Raw genomic sequence first — 26,115 nt, forward strand, 5'->3', positions numbered from 1 at the left:
TGATTAAATTTTCATGATCTCTACTTGCACTTAAGCAATGTCTAGAGATGTCCATGACACATTCATGATCTCTACTTGCACTTAAGCAATGTCTAGAGATGTTCATAACACATTCATGATCTCTACTTGCACTTAAGCAATGTCTAGAGATGTCCATGATACACATATAATCTCCACTTGCACTTAAGAAATGTCTAGAGGTGCCCATAATACACTCACGATCTCTACTTGCACTTAAGCAATGTCTAGAGATGTCCATGATACACATATAATCTCTACTTGCACTTAAGCAATGTCTAGAGATGCCCATAATACACTCAGGTCTATTATTTACAAGATTGTCACCTTGTAAATAATTTCTTTCTAATGAATATGTCCATGAAAGATCGTCACCTTTCATTAGATATCAAATGCTACTAAGTAATCAAACAGAAGCATAAACTCAAATGAAATAAACATTTTATTTCAAATTTCATTATTGCAATTAATCATACCAAGTTTTTCTTTGAAGTATTTCAACTCCACTTTAGCAAGAGGCTTGGTAAAGATATCAACCGTTTGCTCATTTGTACATATATATTCTAGTTGAATAACTCCCTGATTCACGATGTCTTTGATGTAATGAAACGGAATTTCAATATGTTTGGAGCGATTGTGAAATAGTGGATTTGATGAAAATTTAATGCAACTTTGATTATCACAATAAATCACAGTGGGCTTCAAATGTCTTTTGAATAGATTTGATAACAACTTCCATAGCCATACTGCTTCTCTAGCACCCGAGAAAGATGCAATGTATTCAACTTCGGTGGAACTTAATGCTACTAAAGTTTGTTTTTGACTAGACCAAGAAACCATCCCAGATCCGAGACTGAAGCAATATCCGGAAGTACTCTTCCGTTCAATAGAGCTTCTAGCCCAATCGGAATCTGAATATCCAAGAAGTTCAATGTTGACCTTATCATATTTGATTCCTATTCCAATAGTGCCTTTTAAATATCACAAAATATATTTAGCTGCATGTAGATGTATCTTCTTAGGTGCACACATAAATTGACTCAAGGTATGAGTAGCGTAGCATATGTCAGGACGAGTATTTACCAAATACATTAGGGATCCAATAATTTGTCTATAGTAAGTAGGATCTGCGGGTTCAGATTTGTTCATATTATCTTTCAATTTGTGTAGATTTATTTCCATAGGAGTAGCAGCTGGTTTACGTTCCGTCATCCCAAATTTGGTTAAAATATCAATTGTATATTTTCCCTAATTCAAAATAATACAGTTGTCTTGTTGCCAGACTTCTAATCCCAGAAAGTAGTGAAGTAGCCCTAAGTCTTTCATTTCAAATTCTATTGTGAGTTCTTGTTTACATTTGTTTATGAGATGTTCCTCACTTGTTATTAGCAAATCATCAACATATAATACAAGGATAATCATATCATCGCCATCAGTTTTGAAATATAGATTTGGGTCAGCTTCATTTTTGGAATATCCTAACTTCAATAGGTGGTTATCTATTTTTTCATACCAAGCTTTGGGAGCCTGTTTGAGTCCATAAAGTGCTTTCTTTAATTTACAAATATGAGTTTTGCTGTCATAAGTATTGAACCCTTCTAGTTGTTCAACTTAGACTTTATCTTCAATCTTGCCATTGAGAAATGTTGTTTTGACATCCATCTGATGTCCCTTCCATCCTTTGGATGCTGCAATTGCTAAGATGGTTCTGATTGAAGTGTACCTGGCAACTGGAGCAAATTTTTCTTCATAGTCAATGCCTTCTTTCTGAGAGAATCCTTTGGCTACAAGTCTTGCCTCGTATTTTTCAATACTGCCATCTGATGCATGTTTAATTTTGAATAACCATTTGGAAGAGACGACTGATTTGTTCTTAGGTCTTAGTACAACATCCCATATATCATTTTTTAATATAAAGTTATATTCCTCAATCATTGCTTCTTTCCATGACTGATGTGAGAGTGCTTCTTCAACATTAGCAAGTTCTGTTTTTATTAGTTTAAATAGCAATGCAACATAACATGATTGATTTCTAGTCCTTTTGCTTTCTTGAATTACTTCATCTGGTTCAACTTGATTTTCTTCTATCATTTTCCTAGCCCAAAGATGTCTCTTTTTATTATTATTATTGATGTTTTTAGACTCTCTATAATTAGACATGGAAGAAGGATCAGAATCATCCTCCCTCTCAATTTCTGTAGGTTGATCTTCTTCAAATATGGATTTTGTAATAGATTCATCACTATTACTAGAAATTTTAAAGGCTGTGTCTACTTCAAATTTTAAATCTTTGCTAATTAGTAATTTCAATTGTTCTTTGCCCAAGAATGTAGATCCTGTATCCTTTTGTAGTTTCACTCTATCCAATGAATATTCCCTTATTCCTAGAAGGCTCTGATTTCGTTCTTTTCTCTTTTGGTATGTGAATATAAACTGGACATCCAAATATTCTCAAGTGATTTAGATCAGGTTTAATGCCTGTGAATACTTCCTCTGGGGTGGTATTCTCTAATACAGAGTGAGGGCATCGATTTTGAATGTAGACTGTTGTATTAGATGCTTCAGCCCAAAATGAATAATGAAGATTTTGATCATGCAACATAGCTCTGGCTAATTCAACTATAGATCTATTTTTTCTTTCAGCTATTCCATTATGTTGAGGATTATAAGGTACAAAAAATTCCCTCTTAATCCCAACAGTAATGCATTAGTTCTTAAAGATATTAGATATGTATTCAACCCCATTGCCTAACCTTAGGGTTTTGATCTTTTGACTTGATTGGTTTTCAACTAAGGCTTTAGATTCTTTGAATTTAGATAAGACCTCAGATGACTCCTTTTGTTTTAGAAAATAGATCCAGGTTCTCCTAGAGTAATCATCAATAAAAATTATATAGTAACAACACCCATTAAGAGAGGGAACTGACATAGGGCCACAAAGATCTGTGTGAATAAGTTCAAGAATGGATTTGGATTTATGATCACTTTTAGGGAAGGAATGTTTAGTATTTTTACCTAATGCACATCCTTTACAAATACTTAAATGATCAGCTTTCAGATTAGGTAGACCTTTTACAATTTTCCCTATAGATGATAAAGCCCGATAGTTAAGATGACGTAGTCTCCTATGCCAAATTTTAGAGGAATTTGAATGATCATGACTAAGAGTTAAGTTTAGGTTAGGATTTTGAATATTACAAAGCTTATAAAGACTCCCATCTCTAACTCCAATGGAGATGGCTTTCTTAATAGTTGAGTTCTTGGACCAAGATAGAACTCTATCTTCTTGAAATGCAATTCTGTATCCTTGATCAGCAAGTCGGGAGATAGAGACAAGGTTTCTCTTGATTCCTGGTACATATAAAACATTCTTGAGTTGAAATGTAATTCCAAAATTTAGTTGTATAGAACAGGAACCAATTCCTTTAATAGGATGAGAGAAGTTATCTCCAATGGTTACTTCTTTTGATGCATGATTAGTGAAAGTTTCAAACTTATCCTTAAATCCAGTGATGTGACAAGAAGCTCTACTATCTATGATCCAAGTATTGTGGTTAGTGTTTAATTCACTTGAAAGGGCTAAGTAAAATGCATAATTTTCTTTTTCTATTTTCTCAACATTCTCATCTTTAACTTCTGCTAATGCTGCTTAACATTTTCTCAACATAATAAGAGTGACCAATTTTGTCACATTTAAAACATCTAACTTTGGATCAGTCACGTTGTTTGTGTGATTTGTGATTTTTGTTGAATTCCTTCTTGTTATGTTTAAACTTTCTTTTCTTGTTTGATTTAGTATAAAGTGCTTGGATGTCTCCCTCTTGATCTGTTCTTAGTCCTCTTGAAGCTAGTCTGGATTCTTCTTGAGTACATTCATTCTTTAACTAATCAAATTTAGGAAGTTTGGGTTGTGAACTTAAACCTTGAATGAAGGTTTCCCATGAAAGAGGAAGAGCTCTAAGAGCAATCATGCTTAGCTCCTTGTCATTAACTTGATTATTCATAGTTGCAAGTTGATCTTTTAATTTAGTAATCCTTAAGAAATACGAGGTTATAGATTCTCCATTTTTCATCTTTACATATAGTAGATCTTGTTTTAGAGTTAATAATCTACTAGTGTTGTTGATTTCAAATGTATTTTGAATAGAGGAGAACATTTCAAATGTAGTTTGAAGATTAGCTATAGATGGAAGAATATGATCTTTTACTGAATCTATAATGATCTTCATTGCTTTATTATTATGCCTTTTCCAAGTTACTTTTTCTGATTCATTCTTAGGCATGGGTAAATTTGATTCAATATATTTCTCTAATTCCATTTCTCTTAATACTATTAATAATTTGATTCCAGGAGGAGAAATTTGATGCCCCTTCTAGCCTATCTTCTATTCTCACATGATTCACCATTTTAATAATATGTTTTTAGCCTCTTTCTTTTAGCTTTTGAAGTTTCAGATTGAATAGATACTTTGTAATAGTTTTCCTATCAGTATAGCTTTGATACCATGTTAAGTTTGTGGATCTCTGACAGACAAAACGATTACAATAATAATAACTGCAGAGAATGTCCTTACTTGAATAGTTATAGTGCTGAAAGTATATTCTCCTTTATAGCTTTGCCAGTGATTACAATTAGTCCTCCTTCAACTGTATATTGAAATGAATGGAAGTAATATATATTTGATGAGAATTTATCTGCAAATTAAACTATTAAACAATATCTATACTCTGATTGCAGGTACTGGAAATGCTGTGAATTGATTACGTTTGTTGTGATCAGAGCGGCATATTAATATGAAAGCAAGAGTACATGACTCCGAAGAGTCATGACTCTACATGGCCCAAAGACCACGTAGAGGCATGCCTCTTCGGAGGCATGTCATTTCATAACCAAACAAAATTACGTGCTCAATTACAAGCCCAACAATCATAAGTCCGATAACATATAATGAGGCACGATCAATATACATCTACCGATAACAATATGGAGCCCAATCACAGTATATTAAATGGCTACTGATAATCAAATTCAATATATACACTACTACACGTACATAGGTATATATATATATAATCAGCAGCAATTTAATTCACTTATCAGTATATCAAATAATCCATGTTTTACTTCTTCTGACGCTAAAACATTAACATCAAATACTTCAAGAAGATACTACAAGAATATGGCTCAAGCCCAAGGACTCAAGTGAGAAGGAAGGATTCATGTTCAAGCTATCAACCTGCAAACTCAAGTCAGAATCAAGAGAAAATTTAGGAAAGCATGGAGGATCTAGCTACATGACGACATATTCAAGGAGAATCAAGAAAGATCAAGTTCATGGGATCATGAAGATGCAAGTTATTCAAGTCAATTCCATGAGGAAATTCCAAAGGATGACGACGTGGCAATTGTTTGCCTCCAGTTACAAAATTTCATTTTCAAGCACAGTCAATCAAATCATGCCAAGCGTCTCATTTTCTCATTGGTTGGAAAAATCATTGTAATTTTGTTATTGGCCCATGAATTGATGCCTTCATGTAATTGGTTGTCAATTTGGAAACCCTAATTAGGGATTGTGGGAAGAAATCTCGGCCCTTGGTCTTTAATCAATCCTGGCCCTTCATTGTAGTTGAGAAATTGTAAAAGGCCAAGCCCTTCTCATTTGTAATGCATTAGTTTTAGGGGAGGAAATTTTGAATTAGCTAGAGATTGGAGGTATTAGAGAGCTAGGAGATTAAAGTAGGATAGCTAAGGGAAAGACTTGATCTAATTGTTGCTATAATGCTTGTCAAAGTAATTGATAATTCATTGTTGGTTCTTTGTGGTTTATTACTTAATATTGCTTTGTAGTATCGCATGGTTTCTTTAATCTTTAACTTGGAGTAGATCTCTTTTTCATGTTGAAGTAGTTTAGTTGAATGGAAGTTATTGTAGATCTTAACTTGTTTAGCTCAAACAAATCCGGCCCACCAGCCACTTGCCAATGGTAAGGGTGCCTTGTGTGGTAAGTTGATGAAAGTACTTAACTTCAATTGATGTTCAATCTTTGGCTTGCATCTAGATGATGGGATTGGAGAAAAGATATTGATTTGGAAATCATTTGTGTATTCCTTAGAATCTTGCACTAGGTAGGTGGAGCTGCTGGTGAGATTACATGTAGTAGAGTCCAAGTCATCCATGATTCCTTTCACTCCTTGTTAAGGTAGAAGTAGCAGTAAGTTTAAGTAGGAATTGAAGTGGAAGGGTAGGAAAATCAAACTACATTTTCATTGCACATTGTAGAGTGAAATCTTTAGAAGTGCAAGAGTTGATATCCATTGGATGATTAGCATAAGTCCCTTTGTGATAACCAATATATCATATCATAAAACTGAGTGAAGTCCATGATTAAGGAGTCTTGACATCATTTCATTATCTTACTTTGCAAGCTTAGCAAGAGAGTGACCTTATATCAAGAGAGGATTGAGTGTTTCTCCTCAAAACATCAAGTATGTGATTTGGCATGTTGTAGTGGTACAAAACTCACATCAACAGAAATTGACACTAGAAGGAGGGCTGAATTGAATTTCATTCTTGGAACAACTTAGAAAATTAGAAGCATTTCTAGTATACATACTCTCCATCATCACGCTAACATAAATTGGTGCTAGGAGGGCATGAACAAAGTTCATTCATGGAGATGTCAACAAGTGAGCTTCAAGTTGTCTTTGAAATAGGAGATCTCTTTACAAGTGAAAAATTTTAAACAAAAGTGAAAATTTGAAAAAGAAAAAAAGAAAAAAAAGGAAAAAAAGAAAAAAAAAAAAATATATATTATAGAAAAGTTCCTCAAATCGACAGGCAGGTGGATGTTCTTCCTATTTCGTTTTATTTGAACAAGAGGTTGCATCTATGAGATTTGTCTCAACTTGTTGCAACAGGGCAGTCTAGGATACATGACATCACCGAGCATGAGGAGATACATTGTTTGGTGTTCCTCTTGAGGATGAACTTGGCATTACACTGAAGAATTTCATTTTCACAAGTGTATGAGCCTGTGTTGCATGTCAATTCAGAAGTAGAGTTTCTTGAGTTTGGAGAGGATATCAATAAGAAACCAAGAAGTGGACATGGAGGAAATACTTGGTGTAGTGTGCATAGCCTTTTACATTCAGAATCTGCTTGCCCATCTTTTTCAGACACTATTGAGTTGATCAAGTTTCAAATGGGTTGGTATGTGGAGATATCTGTTGGGGGCGAGGACGATTTATTCCAAATATGTAGTTTGTATGCCAATAAGTGTTATTCCGTTTTATTGGGTTGACTAAAATGTTCTTTTTAAAAATGTTTTTGACGATTGTTTGAGAGATTTTATGTGCATTATCGTTACTGTATTGCTTTTCAGTCTTGACACACACATGCAGCTTTCCTTTTAGTGGATGGTACATATGAATTTTCCATTAGAAAATACACCAATTTTCTCAAATGATGCTACTTCTATCCTAGTAAAGCTGAATAATTGTACCTGAAAGTACTTGGTGTTGATTTCGGTCTTCAAGAGATACTTTCCAATTAGACAGATGTTATTTCTGACCCTTAGATTCTCATATTGAGTTAGTTTTTTTTCTTTTTTTTTCAATTATTGTCATACACACTTTCTATCAAATAATTTTTATCCAATGGTGTTTGCAGGTATGTTGTTGAAAAAGATATAAAAAACAATGTGGTGTTTGTTTCAAGAAATTACTATTCTCTTGATAAGCGAAGGCGCACTTTTCGTGTTGGTTCTTTGAACTGGATTTTAGGTTCTACCCCAGATAGTTTGGATAAGCTACAATGCAAGGTACTCTTATTACACTATATTTCCGTAGCTTGTCACTATTTGACTAGTATGGCAAGAGGTTTCTTTTTCAATCTTGTCTTATAGACTTATTCTGAAATTGTAAGATTCATGTTTGTGTGAGATCCGTTAGCTGATATATTCAAAATTTCCCCACTTCTCCAAGTGCAATGAGATCAGTTTGAGATGTTTGTTTGTATGTTTTCAGACTGTGTTGCTTTGGTTATTGCAGGGTCTTAACATATAAAAATGAAATACATACTGTTCTTTATACATCAATAAATTTCCAACTCCAGACAACTGAAATATATATATATTTCTTTGATTTAGCAATAACAGAGATATTAATATAGAGATAATAATGGAGTTTGCTGACCTCAGAATACACAAGTCTTCTTTAAAGATTCTGTTATTGATCTCAGAGCTGCACAGCAGCAACTTAACATCTCAGCATATAATTTTCTGCAATAAGAGAATCAACCTACTATGGAAGGTTATATTCAAACTTATAGCAACAGATGATGTTTGTAGAAACTAACTCATAATCGTCCAGAATACTCATTTAGATGCCTCATACGTTGCAAAATTCATCTGAATTAAGCAGGTCAATCGCCAAACTTGGTGATAAACTCCAATGAATTACTTGCATTCCAGTCACCTAAAAAAGAAGCCCTCAGATGCCGTAGTTTATATTAAAAATTGGCTCATTTTTGCAGTTATGATTCACACCTGGCAGGATACAAACCCCATGCCATTCTCTGCATCTCCATGGACAGGAGAAAGGTGTCTTCCATACAATTTGTCCTCCAAGAATTCTTAGGCAACAGCAAAACCATTTGTCTCAGAAAAGAGATCTTTGCAAGCAGAAAAAGTCCCATGAACTGCCCAAAGGTAGCACCAAGCAACTTAATCTTTCCCATGACCAGCAAAGGCAACCCCCAAATTCTCAAGACTCGGCAGCTAAAGCAAAATAGTATGATTGGACAATAATCTCTTCATATTACCCTTAGTCTTTCGTCAAACAAACGATGAAGTAAACACTTTAAGTTTACATCTCCCAAATGTGTGACATAAAGGCATCCCAAGATTTTCTGAAGTCCTTTCCAATATATGTGGTGCAGCTAAAAAACTTGACTATTACCAACTTCAAGTATTAATTATAAATTTATTCAAGTAAATGGCTTGACCTCCCTTTCACAAGCTATGACAATATTAGAAAATTTGCCACTGTTCCAATAAAAAATAATTTCCTTTATCCATTAACATAAATATTTTAAGAGGGGATCCATATCTTAACTCCAATAAATATTTTACACTGAAACCAAGCCCTACAAATTTGTGTCTGTAAGAGACTTTAGAAATTGGATACCTAGCCATTGAACCTTCTGTGAGATTTCTGGATAAAACCTCCAGCAATTTAGTGCAACTGTGAATCCGAGAATGAATCCACCGTAGAGATGGAATTGAGTTTCTGTCCAATTCACCCAAAGCCCATGGTTTCTTGTCCTAGGGTTTGCTGAACCGAAAAACTGAAGCTCTGAGAGCTCTTCAGGAGAAACCAATAAACCAAGCATTCTAAAATGAGCCTCCCGCTGCTCTTTTAAAACCCTTTGAGGAAGATTCCAGAAAACTTTTCAAATTTCCTTCACTATTTAATATTTATCTTTAGCCTTGAGAAAATCAAAGTGCCCCACTTATAATCCTCCATTGACATAAAATAAGTCATTTCACAACCATGGTCCAACACTAAATCAATTAAATATGAATAAACCAAAAAGCTTAGGACAATTCAACGTTTAATTTATCAATGACCTTTTCAAATAATTAAAATTAGTCCTCATGAAATTTTATTATCATAAACACCATAATTTTAATCATTCATTATCTTTGGAGGTCAAATAAAATGGAACCCCTTTTCAGAGATTGCTTGTTCTGTAGCAATGCCAACTCAATACCAAATTCCCCATGTTGATCCAACTGAATCGAAAAATGATTCTGTGGTCCCAAGTCAGTCTAGGAGATTTGCAGCACCATCTACTCAAAACTCTTGTGCTGGACACCTGTAAAATAGATCTCCTAAAACTCACTAGTAGGAGTGCAATTCAATGCTGAAAAACTTGGTGATCTCCTCAGAGAATTTCTCTTCAAAGGATCTGTAACAAGACACTGTAGGAGTAAGCTCAAGAAAGTCATCATAAGCTGAGTCCTTACCAACAATTCTCACTCCCCCATAATAATTTTCATTGAAAACTAAATTGCCATTCCAAAAATAAGTGCAAGAAGATTATAAGCAGTGATACTGATTTAGTACGCAATATCCAAACTGGCAAAACTGGTCATTCTTCCAATTTGAAACTAACTACTATTTCTGATAAAGAGGTGATTGGACTGAAATTGCTCAAACCTGGAGTTGAGCGAGCCTGAATTTTTCAAAATAGAACATTTTCCCAAAGAAACAATTGCTGCAAAGTTGGATGATTTAGTCAAACTTACATTTTTGTTTATACGCCTGGCTATAAGTGTCTTCTCCAAACTGACAAACTCAGTAGGAGACCAAGTCTTACTCATAATCTCATAATCATAACAAGAAAAAGTTGTGGAAATTTCCCAAAATTTGCAAGTGGGAGGATGCCATATCAATGATGGACAAAGCTATAAAAAATTATATTAAAATAATATTTGAACTAAAAGTATTGGGACTTAATTTATGTAATGCTAGTAACTTTATTTTTCTTCTAGTAAATCAAACATTGAGTGACAATGTCCTTTGTCATAATTTGTCATACGATTAATAATCAGAATGTGAAAACAAAAAATTTGTAAATACAAATGTCAAATCCAAAATGCTGAAGCAAACTCACATTTGAATGCAAAACTGTTTTGGATTGAACTGTATGTATTTTAAAAGCTATTTTTCGAATCACATGCAGTGATATATTTTAATATATTTTATGAGGAAGAGGAAGAGAAAATACAAATTGAGATTCCATTGATCCAGTGATTAATCTGATACATGATATTGATATCGTATCATCAACTGAAAGTATCAATGTTTTTTCTTAAGTTAAAGATAATATAAATAAATACATGTCAAAAATCAAATTGATTAAAATTATATGTGTTTTCTTTTTTCTGTAAAATTGCAGTTAAGTATATGCGTTGATATATACAAGTAACAACAATCCTTACACTTGACTGTAATTTATTTTTTATTTTTGCTGCAAACAAGTCTGATGTCGGGGATCGTGCTGCCATCATCTATTATGCTGTACTGGAACAACAGGGTGCTCCCAGTCTTTTTTTAATAAGGGATATTCCAGACTTTTATTCTTTTTTAATGAGCTGCAGGAGGGATTGTTAATTTCTTAGGATCGATTGCAGATGTAATTGCATTGCCATTTTTGTATATACTTTTCAAATGCATCAATGTCCTCATATATATTGTGACTGAGACCGGAGAGACATGTCTCCTCATTAGACATGTCTATCCATTATAATTAATAAAATAACATATTAAATATAATATCTCATACATACATACATACATACATATATATCAGACGTATATGTCATATACACACACACACACACACACACACACACACAGTAATCTTATAAGTTTAACCAATTGAAGCTACCAAACATTAACACTCCCTCTTAGCTAGGGAGGATAAACGAGATTCATACACAATATGAAAAACATATTACCTCAATGTAAAAATGGTTTCAGAAATGTCAACTCGTTTGACTTCCCGGTTTATTGAAATGGCAACTCATTTGACTTTCTAGTTTCTTGAATATCAACTCATTGAACATTTGAACAAAGTTATTGTAAGATCGTCACCTTAAAATAACTTCTGCAAATACAAGTGATAATCATTTGGAAATCATCACTTCCTCATGATGTACATAGGGGATAGGCCCATATAGTTATGAACAATATTCATAAACTGCAGTCCTCTTGACTATTTACAATTTTTTGATCATTGGAGAATCCTTCTCAACATTATCTACTACCTCTAAGTCAATACGACTGAGATCATTAAAGGTTGACTGAATCATATCCTCTATTTACTCCCTCTTTTTCAAGGTTGCCTCTAATTAAATGCCAGGCTCCCTCTAAATCTCAAATCTCCCTCTTTTTCCTGCAATAACAATCTCGGAGGAAAAGATCAAGGTATATAGCTCTTATAATAATAAAATTACTTTTAATAATTATTCTCAATAATAAGAACATTACAACTTGATTCTATACTTAATTGGTTTTATTCCAATATTCAATGTTAATTATTAATATATTATCATGATCTATTTCTATAAGCATATTATATATTCATAGATATATTATAATCACATATGCCTACATATAAATCTATCTTAATTAATATCATAATAAATTATATTACTATCTTGCAACATATCAATTAATTCATAAAATCCATCAATTTATTAAATCTCATATTATTATTTATAATATTAGTAGACACTCAATAGTTGTCCCTACCAATACTAAATATCAACTCTATTTATTTATTAAGTAATATAAATTCCTTTAAATAAGAAACTATTCATAAGAACCTTTCCCTTTCTTTCATTAAATTGTGGTGGTTCGCTGACTTACCGTGGACCTCGAGCATTGTTTGACTTGGGGCTCAGTTTTAACGTGAGAGAGCCAAATGAATGCATGTGGAATTAATGCATATTGCCTTGTTCCAATCCCTATCCCAGAAGTATTTGTTTCTTTCATTTCGTAATTCAAGAAAACTTTGAAATCTCACCCTTCCGAAAATGAAGTTGTGTGTCGTTCTAGTAATTCCATTTGCCAACGACACTTCAAATAATTCTCTTGTGCTTCTAATAGAGCTTCTCGCCCTTGCTAATATGTGTGCTACTATGATTTGTCTTTGATGATTGGCTCTTCTATAAAATGAAGTTGTATTTCCAATTTACTTATTGGTTTTGTCAATTCCTTTCTATCATTGGACAGTAGTATCTTATCCTGCCTCGCTTCCTGCCTGCTTATCAATTCAGATTTGGGCACAACCGCATCCATCTTAGGCCTTCCAAACTAAATTTTGCACCCATACTACTTGCTCCTCATTACAACTTCCCATGTGGGCTCAGATTGCCAGCTAGCATATTTGCTCCTTGTCACAACGGATTTCTTGGGTAACTGAAACAATTGGATTGTCTCTACACATTCCTATTCCTGTTAGAAATCATTGAAGGTTTAAGTAATTTGTTTATCTCAGAACATCCTGCCTTAATATAAAGCAGCTTCACCAATTTTGTACAACATTTAAGCTCTACATCTAGTGTGTTGCCCATTGTCATCTTGGTGATCGCATGGTTTAATCCAAAAGGGCTTTGACATTTAATCTGTAAGAGTCACATTTGCATAGAAGCGAACTCCATATTAATTGTCCTTATGAATTGTTCATCGACACAAGCTCTAAGGACTTGAGAAAGCTTCACGGTGGCATCCATAATGCCTTAAGGAGACAGGGAATGCTAACAGCCAAGAAGCAAACAAATTGATCCCGTTAGTTGTGCTCCATGACAAAGTCGTCGCCCACATGCAGATAAGACCTTCTATAAAGGGTTATGCAATAACTTTGCTTGAATGAATGTTCAATCACTCCTTTTTGAATCTACACTGGTTGCATAATTCTTCATCCAATAATTTGCATCTGTAACTAGGCTCTGAGACCATGTTAATTTCTCTGAGACCATGTTAATTTCTTAGGATCGATTGCAGATGTAATTGCTTTGCCATTTTGGTATATGCTTTTCAAATGCATCAATATCCTCTTATATGTATTGCGAATGAGACATGGAGAGACATGTCTCCTCATGAGACATGTCTATCCATTATAATTAATAACATAACAAATTAAATATATATAATTAATATACATACATACATACATACATATATATCACACGTATATGTCATATATATATATGTATATTTATACTATAGTCTCATCTACCAAACATTAACAGGGATGGCTTGTCCTCATCTCCAAAACATTGCTCAGATCCCCTAGATGGGCATCTACTAAATATCTTTTATTAATTTTAATGATTCCATGCATTTTAATTTCTTCTTTGTTGAGTCCCATCAGATATCACGTACCCAGCAAGAATTGTTTATATCAACTGCTCTAGTCTACAACATAACAAATAGATACATCTTAATGATGGATCGATTAATTGAGTGGTCGGGAATGTTTTCTAATATCCGCCTAGGATATTAATTCCAGATTTTCACCATAGAAATTTACACAAATAATTGCATGCAATCGATTTCAATTTATGCAGCACATTATACTGTAAATTATAAAATACCAAAACCAGGGGTACCTTATTTCGCAAGGAATATTTTCTGGGAGCTACAAAAACAGGAATACCAACACCACGGCAAACAACTCTGCCTTCCATTTAGAGCACCAAAGATTTTTTCCAGCAGATTTTAATAGATTTGGGTTTTTTGATTCCTTTCATTCCACAACTCAAAGGAATATGGCTTGTAACGGGTTAGTTGTATATGGAAATCTTAGCTGAAGATGGGGACAAAGAAACCCCAAATCAGGATTTGGGGAAAACTTTGCTCCTTTTCCACAATTCTACGATCGGATTTGCTTTGAACTGATTTGAGGCTGTAAACCATAATCCTCCCCATGGCCATGGTGCCATCAATAATTTCTCTTTTGTAAATAATGGGAGGGAAGAGCAGTTTGGACCTCCAGTTCATGCTCTGCAAACTAATACATCTTTGAACAGATTCTCAAATGCATATCAGAGGCGATGGGCTCCCCTTCTCCACCTGCGAATTGATGAGAATTGGGTAGAGGTCAAGTCTAGGCAGACAAGGCGGCTCAAAAGAAGATCAGCAAATAATGGATTTATGCATAAAGATTTGAAAATCTGTGACCACAGCCATTACATCGATGACCCAACATTTGCATCTAGGGCAAATCGGATCCCTCTAGGATCGATCAAATTTTCCATGATGCCTCTAATTGCCAGATTGGATCTGAAACCACCTCTTCCTGTTAATAATTAGTTTGAAGTTCTGTGAAATGACAGGGAGGGTTTTCCACAACCAGCCCTTGCACTTAGGAAAGTCAAGCTCCAATGTTTAGAAACCCTAGGGCAAGAGACCACACCTAGGCCAAACGCTGAATGACTCTCTTAAGGTTGTGGAATATGGAGGATATAACTTTAAATTCCTTGACCGGTACCCGAAATTTGAGCCCAGTAAACTTAAAAAACTTTGATTGATCACTAGTGAATTGGCCCGACCACTCATCAACAATTTGTTGATGACATTATGCTCTACGGTAGATGCATCCTTGAAGAAGCATTGGGGTTTGAATCTATCCTTGACTTCTATGCTTTGGCTTCCGGCCAAAAAATCAATGAGACCAAATCAGAAATTTTATTTTTCAACATGGATCTAAAATAGGAAAATATATATGCAAAATTCTAAATTTGAAACATGTTCCCCTTGTCACCGTAGAGAAGTCGAATGGTAACCCTATTCTTGCTTTGACTACATAAAAGGTCTCAATTGATATCAGCTACAAATACATGGAAGGTATGCATGAATATTGCAAAACTTTTGGGGACTCTTTGGCCGGTGGTGTGGTTTTGTCTCTTCCATGAAAGATATTGCAGAATGGTTTTAGTGCAACTTCATGGACAGGTAGGTATAACCATCCTGGAAGAAGACTTTTTTTTTATGGATTGTGTAAATTTTTCTTTAAAAACTGAATTATTGTCTAGTAAGGTTGTGGAATATAAAGGATATAACTTTAAATTCTTTGATTGGTAACTCAAATTTGAGCCTAGTAAACTTGAAAACTTTGATTGATCACCAGTGAATTGGACCCTACGACTCATCAACAATTTGTTGATGATATACTATGCTCTATGGTACGTGTATCCTTGAAGAAACACTATGGTTTAAATCTATCCTCGACTCGTATGCTTTGGCTTCCGGCCAAAAAGTTAATGAGACCAAATTAGAAATTTTCTTTTTCAATTTGGAAAGCATAAAAAGATATATGCAAAATTCTAAATTTCAAAATATGATCCACTTGCCGTTGTGGAGAAGTCGAATGGTAACTCTATTCCTGCTCTGACTATGGAAAAGATCTCAATTGATATCAACAACAACTACACAGAAGGTATGCGTGAATATTGCAAAACTTTTGGGGACTCTTTGGCCAGTGGTGTGGTTTTGACTCTTTGGTGGAAGATATTATAGACTAGTTGCAATGCTATTTCAAGGAATGTGTAGGTACAACCATCCTGGAAGAAAACTTTTTATTTATTGATTGTGTAGATATTTCTTTAAAAACTGAATTACTGTCTGGTAAGGTTGTAGAATATAGGGGATATAACTTAATTTTCTTTGACTGGTACCCCAAATTTGAGCCTAGTAAACTTGAAAACTTTGATTGATCACTTGTGAATTGAACCCTACCACTCATCAACAATTTGTTGACGATACTATGCTTTACGTTATATGCATCCTTGAAGAAGCACTGGGGTTTAAATCTATCCTTGATTCCTATGTTCTGGCTTTCAGCCAGAAATATAATGAGACAAAATTAGAAATTTTCTTTTTTGACATGGATCCTAAAGCAGAAAAAGATATATGCAAAATTCTAAATCTCAAACAAGGGAAGCTACAATGTAAATATCTTAGTATGCCCTTAGATAAAGGGACTAGATCTAAAGAACAATGGGATCATAATATTTAATAAATCAATAAGAGGATAGAATCCTCAAAAGGAAGGTGGTTATTCTCAGCTGGGAAAGCTACTTTGATTAAAGCAGTTCTTGTTGCTATCTTCATTTATCATCTTTCTTGTATTGACTTACCCACAGAGAAAAGAGACAAAATTAACAAGACTCTTAAGTGTAAGAGCCCTGCTGGCTCACTCAAGAACTATGCTGAAGAATTTTTGTTTTGTTTTTGTTTTAGAAGATTTTGCAATTTTTTTTCGTTTTGAATATATATGCTTTTTTTTGTGATTTTTAGAATGAAGAGAATGCTTAGAAATAAACTAAACAATTAATTGAAATTCAGAAGCCACTCTCACTCACTAACTTTATTTACAAATTCAACAAGCATCTATCAACCAGAAGTTTATGTAACCTGGATGACTTTGAGTCTTTGTAGCTTTGGTGGAGTGAATATATCGCAGCTCAGACTGTGAATGCTATCCTCAGACTAATCTCAAAACATACGCCTCCCTTCTTGATGCCAAAACACTACAATTTCACAAATCACCATACTGCAGATGTGATGCCAAAACAGATATTGTAATCGCTTCTGTAGGTATTTCAACGCAGCTCAAACACTAAGATCACAGGTCTTTTTGTGCCACCTGGTAATACCAATTTCAGAGTATATTTGCAAAGATATCAACCTCAGATTGTAACAACACTTCTCCTCAGCAGATTTACCACAATTACAAATGCTAATATCCAAATCATAACCTCCAGTATGCAATCAAACAGCAGATAGATTATCAGAAACCTGCACAATTCACTGGCAATTAAATCCAATTCAAAGTGCTATCAGCCAAGAGGAAAATTCAGACTTCCCCATGCAATTTGCCAAACCCTTGTTTCTCCATAGTCAAGAAAAGATAAACATAATGAGAGAGAGATTGTCCTTCATGCAGAGGTCCATTTTATAACATTTTATGGCTTGAATCTTCTCCTGTTCGGGTTGTTGAAGTCAAAATCCGGAAGAAGGAAGGCCCAGCAAATACTGCAAGTACTTGGCATACCGTGAGCAAATAAGAGGCTTGATAAGGAGTCTTCTCAGCTTGGGTCATGTGAGCAGTTGACTTCTTCATGGCAGTGCTAGGTTACATATCATTTTACTACGTTTTTGTTTAATGTAAAACCTTGCGACTAGTATCCAGATGTTAATTTAGTTATATGGATGAATGTATGTCAAATGTATGATGTTTTATGCAAATCTTTCATGAATATTCACATTGTTACATGTTGCCACTATCATAACATGAAAGAGTGAGAGTGCTGGATCACCATCTCTCATATTATACATATTTTGAGTTAGTGCATGTTGCTACATCTCAGGTTCGGATTATTTCATTAAATCATTCAATGTCTCTCTATCCAAGGGAGCAAATGATTTATCTTTGTTTTCAGCCTTTCTTTCATTCCTCTCATGTTTCTTGAAGAATGGTTTGTTTTCTTTGCTAGATGATGCACCCTTTGACTGAAATTTATTTACTGGGGCTGCTTGTTCCATACTTCTAGCCTTCTTAATTGCTTCGTGCAAATTGAATGAATCAATGGCCTTTACCCAACCCTTCAGTTGTTCAGGTAATCTATCAATGAACAAAACAACCAATCTTCTATTTGAGATATCTGACAAGCCTCTGAAAGTCACTAATGAAATACTCCAATCCGCCTCTCTGCCTCAACTATGCCAACTCCCTAAAGTAGACTTCTAGATCCTTCTTATCAAACCTCTCTATCAACTTGTCCACAAAGTCCTAATATGAAGTCACCTAATTATGTTGAATGGTAACCATCCCATAGTACCACCAATAATGTGCATCTCCCTCTAAAGGTAGTGTGGCATATTTTATTGCCTCCACTTCTGTCATAGGTCTCAGTTGTCATGTCCCCAAATTTGAATGTAATAATTTAATTAAATTAATTAATTAACTAGTCCCAAGATTTAAATAATATAACAAAAGGACCTTTAATTAGTTAAGATGAGGCCCAAGTTAATAATATGTGTATTTGTGGTTCTAGTTGATTTAGTATATCTCACCCTTTTTATTTAATTGTTTCCGTTGGTAGGTGTGGCTGTCGGCTACCTTTGTACACCCTCGAAAAGGTTTTTCCGACGAGTATTTAAGCACGGCTTGTAGGTAGTGGTTGGTATGCAGTTTTGATTATATTTCTTTCTACTGCGAATTCTCGTTGGGATTCTCTGTTGTTTGCCATTTTGGAAGTGAAAGGGCTTCCCTACTTGGCTTGTCCAATTTCGGTGGGATTCAACCCCGATCCTATTCCATTCCATGAAATACTTTGCTCGGATCTAGCAAATCCGAGCACCATCTTGTGGCAAATATTAATTGAAGGTTACGTGTGTTCAATCTCCATTCTTGTTTGGTGTTATCTAATAAATTCAGATTTATAAGTTTATGTATTGCATGATTGAGCATTTCCCATCCGTCGGCTTCCTCCCTCCTACCGTATGGATGACGACTCTGCCTCATTCCGTACTCCACCTCACCCCTGCATAGACTCCCTCCGTACATCTCCCAGGACAACCGTATGGCATGCACACTTGACCACACGACCTTCCTTACCACCACCGTATGACTTTCACACTATATGACCCAACACCACCATACATCCTTCATACCATACGGCCATCAGGTTTGTCTATCGGGCACACGGAACCCATGGGTAACTAGCTATTAGGCACACAAGACCAATGGGTAACTGGTTATCAGGCACATGGGACCAACAGGTAACTGGTTATTAGGCACACAGGGCCAACGAGTAACTCGCTATCAGGCACATAAGACAAATGGATTGTCACAGATGAAGGATGTATGGTTTTAAGGCCGTACGGTGTTTATTGTACTGGGTAAAGAAATCAATGCACAGACAAAAGATATGAATAGCAGAACTTCTTATTATTATTCGCATATGCCAAACTGTACATTATGCTCGCTGATATTTGATATGATATGACAAGATGATTACAATGCTTCCCGAAGGGGGTATAAATACTTTACCAAAGGGCCTTTCGGAAGGTTCTCGAAGGAACCCGTCGGGCATAAGTCGGCTACATAACAAATAATATATACTATCCTACTCGTCGACTCATTTACAATTATTTACCGACTATATCATCCCCCCCCAAAAAGAAGAGTCGTCTCCTGACGACTACAAAACAAAACTCAAACAACTAACTACAACAAGATAGATTTGCCACATCACTTTCACATTCATTTTGTGCTTGCAATGGCACCAAATGTTTACCATACTGGGTAAAAAAATCAATGCACAGACAAAAGATATGAATAGCAAAACTTCTTATTATTATTCGCATATGCCAAACCGTACATTATGCTCGCTGATATCTGATATGATATGACAAGATGATTATAATGCTTCCTGAAGGGGGTATAAATACTTTACCGAAGGGCCTTTCAGAAGGTTCTCGAAGGAACCTGTTGGGCATAAGTCGGCTACATAACAAATAATATATACTATCTTACCCGTCGGCTCATTTACAATTATTTACCGATTACATACGGTATAAAGGTGGTATGATGGTGGTAAGGAAAGACCGTGTGGTCAGCTGTGCAAGCCGTACAGTTGTGCTGGGAGATGTACGGAGGGAGTCTATGCAAAGGTGAGGTGGAGTACGAAATGAGGTAGAGTCATCGTCCGTACAGTAGGAGGGAGGAAGCCGGCGGAGGGTGGACGGATGGGTAATTGCTATCAGGCACATGGGACGAATGGAACATTATAGTCAAGCATTCTGTAACTAGCTGTCAGGCACATGGGATGAACGAAACATCACATCAGTGGTAAGAAGGTATCAAGCTTGTGAATCTAGGTTTGCGTTGTCATCCTGCTACTACCATCAAATGTAGTCAAGGAAACCTTGCTTGCAGCACGCTTTAATTCATTATCCTCGCCGTGAGGTCTCCTATCCTATCTCGCTGCTCTGTAGTGCTCTCTCCTCAGGTTAACAAATCACTTGAATGTCATCCTCCCTCGCACTTGTGGAGCTAATAGCAAAGAGGATATCTGCAAATGTCTCCTCTCTTGCTTCTTTTGTAGGTGCTATCTCAAGCTCATCCCTAATGAAGGTAGGACGAGTAGGCTTGTCTTATGTCCTAGAGTGCATCTTATGAGCTGTAGGCAACCCTACTACACTCATGTTATCCTCTTGCTCTTGATTTTGTCTATCCTATGGGTTCATGTGCTCAACCATGGTGGTGAGTGCTTGCAAAGCTTGAGCCATCTGCTCCTGTCCTGTAACCATTGCTCTAAAAAATTCCCTTGTTTCCTGATCCTCATTCTGATTGCCTTTGGGTTGGCTACCCTCTTGCCTGTCACCCATGGTGTCCAACGGCCTGTCAATTTCTTGTTCCCTGTCAAACAAAGGCTGCTTACGAGTCTAAAATCTATGAGAGCCAACCTTAGGCGGCTGCATGTGATTGCTAAACCCTCAAGATGACAGGATTTAGCTTTGCTACCAACATAATATCCGTTGCAATTCTGATTTTAATTTTCTATTTTATTAACCTGAGAATTTCATCAAACACTTTGCACAGAAGGAATATATCGCTAATCTAAATTTTGTTTTTGTGTAAATGCCAAACTTGAATTGATACGCTTACAAAACTCCAACAACCAACAATAAAGATGCAAGTATTTTTGTATTTTTTTGAAATATATAAGCATTAACTACAAATGAGAAAATATGCATCTACAACAATAAGACATTAGGGCAACGCCTTCTATGATTTTCAATGATATCCTTATCCCTTATAACAAATTCTGATGTAAAACTTTGATATAAATCAGATACAATACCTCACAATTGATTTCTAAATTCTTACACATGCCCTAAGATATTCAAATCTATCCTCCATGCAATGCAAAATGAAATGGATAGAAACTTGGAAATTGCTCAAGAGGTTTGGATTTTACTGTAGCGAGTCATGTAGCAGCAGTGACATTGTAGCAAATTATTGTAGCAATATCTGATTTATTCCTTCAATCTTACTCCACAAATCTGGCCGTAGGCCACAGATTTGGCACAATGAAAAGACTGATTTGTCTTCTTGAATAGCTGCAATCCTTCGGAGGATCTTTCACCACCTCATTTATGCAAATCAATGGGAGTGTTCGCTCCCAATGACCAATGTAGCAACTGTAGAAACCCTTGGCTCCACTAGTTATCAGGTAAAATAGACGGCAACACATTCGATGTCCAACAATGAGGCTTCCCTCCCTATTTATTCTTTTCCTCCAAGAGGTGGACCTCCTTCTAGAAGACATAAAATAATATTTAATTTCTCCTTCTAGAAGACTCTTTTAATTAATTTATTTAGCTTTAGTCACTTTTAATTAAATTAGTTAAATATAAAGTCACCTTTTAACTTTAATTTTAATTTATGTAATGACTTTATAAGAAATTAATTTAATCAATTTCTTCTTATTTCTCCACTTAGCCTTCAAAGAATGTAAAGGCTAAGAACTCCACTGAGAGGCTAAAAAGATGGGGACGTTACAAATCTATTAGCCTAGAGGATATTATTCTGCTCTGGATCTTAAAATTAAAAATGTTGGTTCAGGACCGCATAAAGTATGGTTTTAGTTATAGTTATATATATTTGGGCTATCTTATTTTATTTTTGATAAAGATGGCAATCCAAAACACTTGCATGATTCTTGATATTAAGGTTTGTGACAGATTTGTAAGATTTTTCTAGTAGAACTTCAGACGTACATTGGGACTTTAGCATGATGTTATTCATTGTATTATGGGGATATTTGGTTACTGACCATCGGTAATGCAGGAAGCAGTCTGTATATTGTTTTCCCTGCTAACATTGGTGACAGAGAATGTTAGATTCGTTTTGCAGGATACTTTAGAAGGGCAGGGCTGGTAAAGTATAGGCTGCATTGGTTTAGTTCCAGGGAGTTCGAAGCATAGGCTTGAAAGGAAGTCCTGTGACGATTGGACTATATTCACTGCATTAAACTAAATGTATATAGACATGGATATGATGCAACTCCAATGTATATAGATGGAGCAAACATTATGTAATGTATATAAGGCACTCATGTATAGATATAGACTCTCATTTGGCTGTATGTTGGAAGATCGGTTTTGTATTGCAATGATCAGGACTATATAAGTCCCTGGCAAACTGGAGGTTTCTTTCCTCTGTTCTTTTCCTTCGGTGCCCACACTGAACAAAGCTAAAAATTGATCAGTTTTAAAATCTAATATATTAAAGCCTCAACCATTTACCAATAAAAATATATATAAAATACACAGCTGAAATAAAGATTCTTAAATGAGTATTAGATTTAATTCTTTAGTAAAATAACAACAGAAATATCCAATTGCAGTCACAAAACTTACAGTCAAATTGGATATCTAGAAATATGGATTTGAAGCACAAGTGAGCAACTTGAGTGATATCCCCCATAGAAAGGGTTTCCATCTGCTGTGCTTGAGTTTCTGTCCTCAAACCTGTTGAAAACCAAAGCTTCCCAGAATTCTCCAAGAGAACAAAATCAAACATATACCAAGCATGAAAAGAATGAGCCTTTGAAAGTTCTTTTATAACACATCCTCATGACTCTTCATCTTCCCTTGCCTACCTCTTCATATTCCTTATTCTGTATCTTTATTTTCCCTTTTTTAACTTAAAATGATTTTATTAATTTTTCGGTAGGCCATTAAAGTCATTTTAATACTTTATTAAATAATTAAACTAAGTTGTCATTTAATTTTATATAATTTGACAGCTAAAAGTTTAATTATTTAACTGACTTTTAGATTTATAATGTCCCAAAAAGGGCACTTTACAGTCCTCCCTTCTTGAAGATTGCTTGCCCTCAAGAAATTCTCAGCTGCATGTCAAAACAAAATACCAGGATCCCATATTAACGTCAGATATGTTGCTTCATCAATCCACTATGCTACTTTGATATAATTATCACCATGCCTGGACTCGTGAAGCAACACATCAAGATTCTACGGAAGTTATAAACTGAACATGCCAATGCCAAGATCCCAAATCACTCCACATGCATAATCCGTCAAGTCAACCTTCCATGTGCTACTACTGTGAATAAGAACATCCTCAATACAACTAAGAACCTCTCACTAGCTGAAGCCATAGACATCTCTGGAGCCACATGATAATGGAATTTCATAATTATGCCAACCTATATCAGGAAGCAGACGATACAAATCTGAGTAGCTCCTCTGACCATCTATTGCAGCCAAAACACCACTCAACAAAACCAACATTGAAGTGAACCAATACAATATGACTTCAAGGACGATCAACAACTGAAAGCATAGAATCAACAATTAACCTCCAAGTGTAATTGAGTTGTGCCCAAAGAATGTCCCCCGACTAGCAGCACTAAAGTCTCTGAATACATAGGAGTAGCTGAGAATCCGTCACCTCTAATCAAATCACATCTACCATCAATCCACAACCAAGAACTACTCAACCACTGAACTAAACAATCCATCGATCTCATTTGTTGATCATGACGCATGCTCATTTGTAAGATAATCGAAAGGTGGGCAGAAGTACAAGTTTTAAAAACTGTACCTAGGTCTAAAATCCTGCAATCAAATCCATTCATATTACTAGAATTAGAAAGAACTACTTCATCTAATTATCAAATGTCCAATCAGCACTCCTCTCAAAGAGTGAGCTGTCAATCAGCTTGAGATCAACATTTTCACTATGCTTCATCCAATCAGTCTGCTCTCTAAGATATTTAGCTTCATGTTTGATCCTCAATTGTTGAGTGCCAACATTATGCTTGATCAAAAGATTACCATCATAACAGTGAATATTCTCATGTCTTCCGTTAACTGCTGCTTTGAGAAAAACTGATCCAAAAGATGCTTTACCAACCCTGTAGTCATCAACCAATGGATATGATGTCATAATGTATGGAGACTTCTTCGAATGCCCAAGTAGCTGATCCATGATTGTGTCTTCTTCAACTTTGTGGTCCTTATGAATACCACAGGCTTCATCCCTTATAGGCTTCCCATATTACTGAATTGTCTTTCTTTACAAGACCTTTTATAGGCTGAAACATTTTTTCTTTCTTTTGTTCCACATAATCTTCAACCCTAGATGCATCTACCACATTTTTTCCACAAATAGAAAATTATCAAAGGAACTCATGCCTCCATGTTGCAGATCAATCACAGTTGCTTTTGAAGATTCCATGACAACATACTCATAATCGTTCTTGTTATCATTAAAACTCATGTATTTCACATCCATGGATGCATGGAATGATTCTCCTTTGTCCAAATCATCCTTATGTTCACCAATAGTTACTTCAAGTGCTCCACCTTTCTCTATCTTGTCCGTTGTTAAGAATGACTTTAATTTTTGCTCACATTGTTAACCAAAATCTGAGCATTAGAAGTAACATGTGCTTGTCTCAAAACTGCAAATAGGGTAGACAAGAAGAGATGGGAATTATTGCTTTCCTCAATTATCAATAACATAGTGTACTGCATAGAAGATGAAACGTTTCACTTTTGATCTTTTTTAGTGGCAATAAAAAACTGAAGGAACATATCAAGGATTAAGTCTTCACAACCAAGATCCAACATAATCACACAAGCTCTGATTTTTGCAAATGATTCTAAAATTTTGACTTTCTTACCAAAGGATGGATTATGGATACCACCCAATCCTTGAAGAAATTCTACAATCAAGTGAGATATCTCCTGCATAAATTCCTTTCTATAAGGATCATGTGTCGGTTATGCTCATAATATTAACAATACACAAAATAATTGTGTAATGTTCCGTAATAACCCCAAACTGTAGCGAGTTACAGGAAGCAAGAATGGTTGTACGGATGTGAGTCATCTGGCATACATAGAGTAGATTTGAGGGTCGTACGGACTGGAATGGATGGTACAGTAGGGTCGATGTCACTGTATGGCTATACAATGGCAGACTAGACGGTTCCATACAATGGTCTCCATGGGCTGTATAGTAGGGAAGGGCAGGGTCATACGAGTGTGTGAGGGAATGACCGTACAGTATAGGGGCAGCCATATGAAGGGTAACAAAAGGTGTGGATCATGTGCAGGGAGGCAATGGAAGGCCGTACAGTGTATGGAGAGGAAGGTGTTCGACAAAGAGCAAGTAGGCTGTATGGTAGATGTTGCTTGGGATCACAGACTGGTAGTGGGCTGTACGGAATGTGAAATTTTGAGTTATGCTTAGTGCCAGAACAATACATTTGCTAATTAATACCAAAGCAATTGATTCAAATCCATTACCAGAGATAAATATATGCATCTACAATAAAGATAGTGCTCCGATTTGCCAGATCCGAGCAAAATATTACAAGCGACGAAATAGGGTGAGGGTTGAATTCCACCAAAATCGGGAAAACCAAGTAGGCAAGATCTTTCACTTCCGAAATAGCGAACAACAGAGAATCCCAA

At 35.5% G+C, this 26,115-nt stretch overlaps 1 protein-coding gene across 2 annotated transcripts in view; it reads left to right on the plus strand.

Annotated features, from left to right (window-relative positions):
- Positions 1–26,115, plus strand: part of LOC149562552 (tRNA (5-methylaminomethyl-2-thiouridylate)-methyltransferase) — a 212,782-nt gene that overhangs the window by 181,589 nt on the left and 5,078 nt on the right. The window contains exons 9-10 of one of the 2 annotated variants that reach the window (XM_089826043.1): positions 7,688–7,838; positions 22,520–22,751. In XM_089826043.1, the coding sequence (XP_089682169.1) occupies positions 7,688–7,838; positions 22,520–22,546 (178 nt within the window). In that variant the 3' untranslated portion in view covers positions 22,547–22,751. Of the gene's footprint in view, positions 1–7,687; positions 7,839–22,519; positions 22,752–26,115 lie in introns of those variants that run through there. The other variant, XM_089826042.1, reaches the window with a different exon arrangement.

This window comes from Cupressus sempervirens, chromosome 4 (assembly GCF_028749045.1).
Source record: "Cupressus sempervirens isolate cs-2001-9-10 chromosome 4, ASM2874904v1, whole genome shotgun sequence".
Taxonomy (NCBI): Eukaryota; Viridiplantae; Streptophyta; class Pinopsida; order Cupressales; family Cupressaceae; genus Cupressus; species Cupressus sempervirens.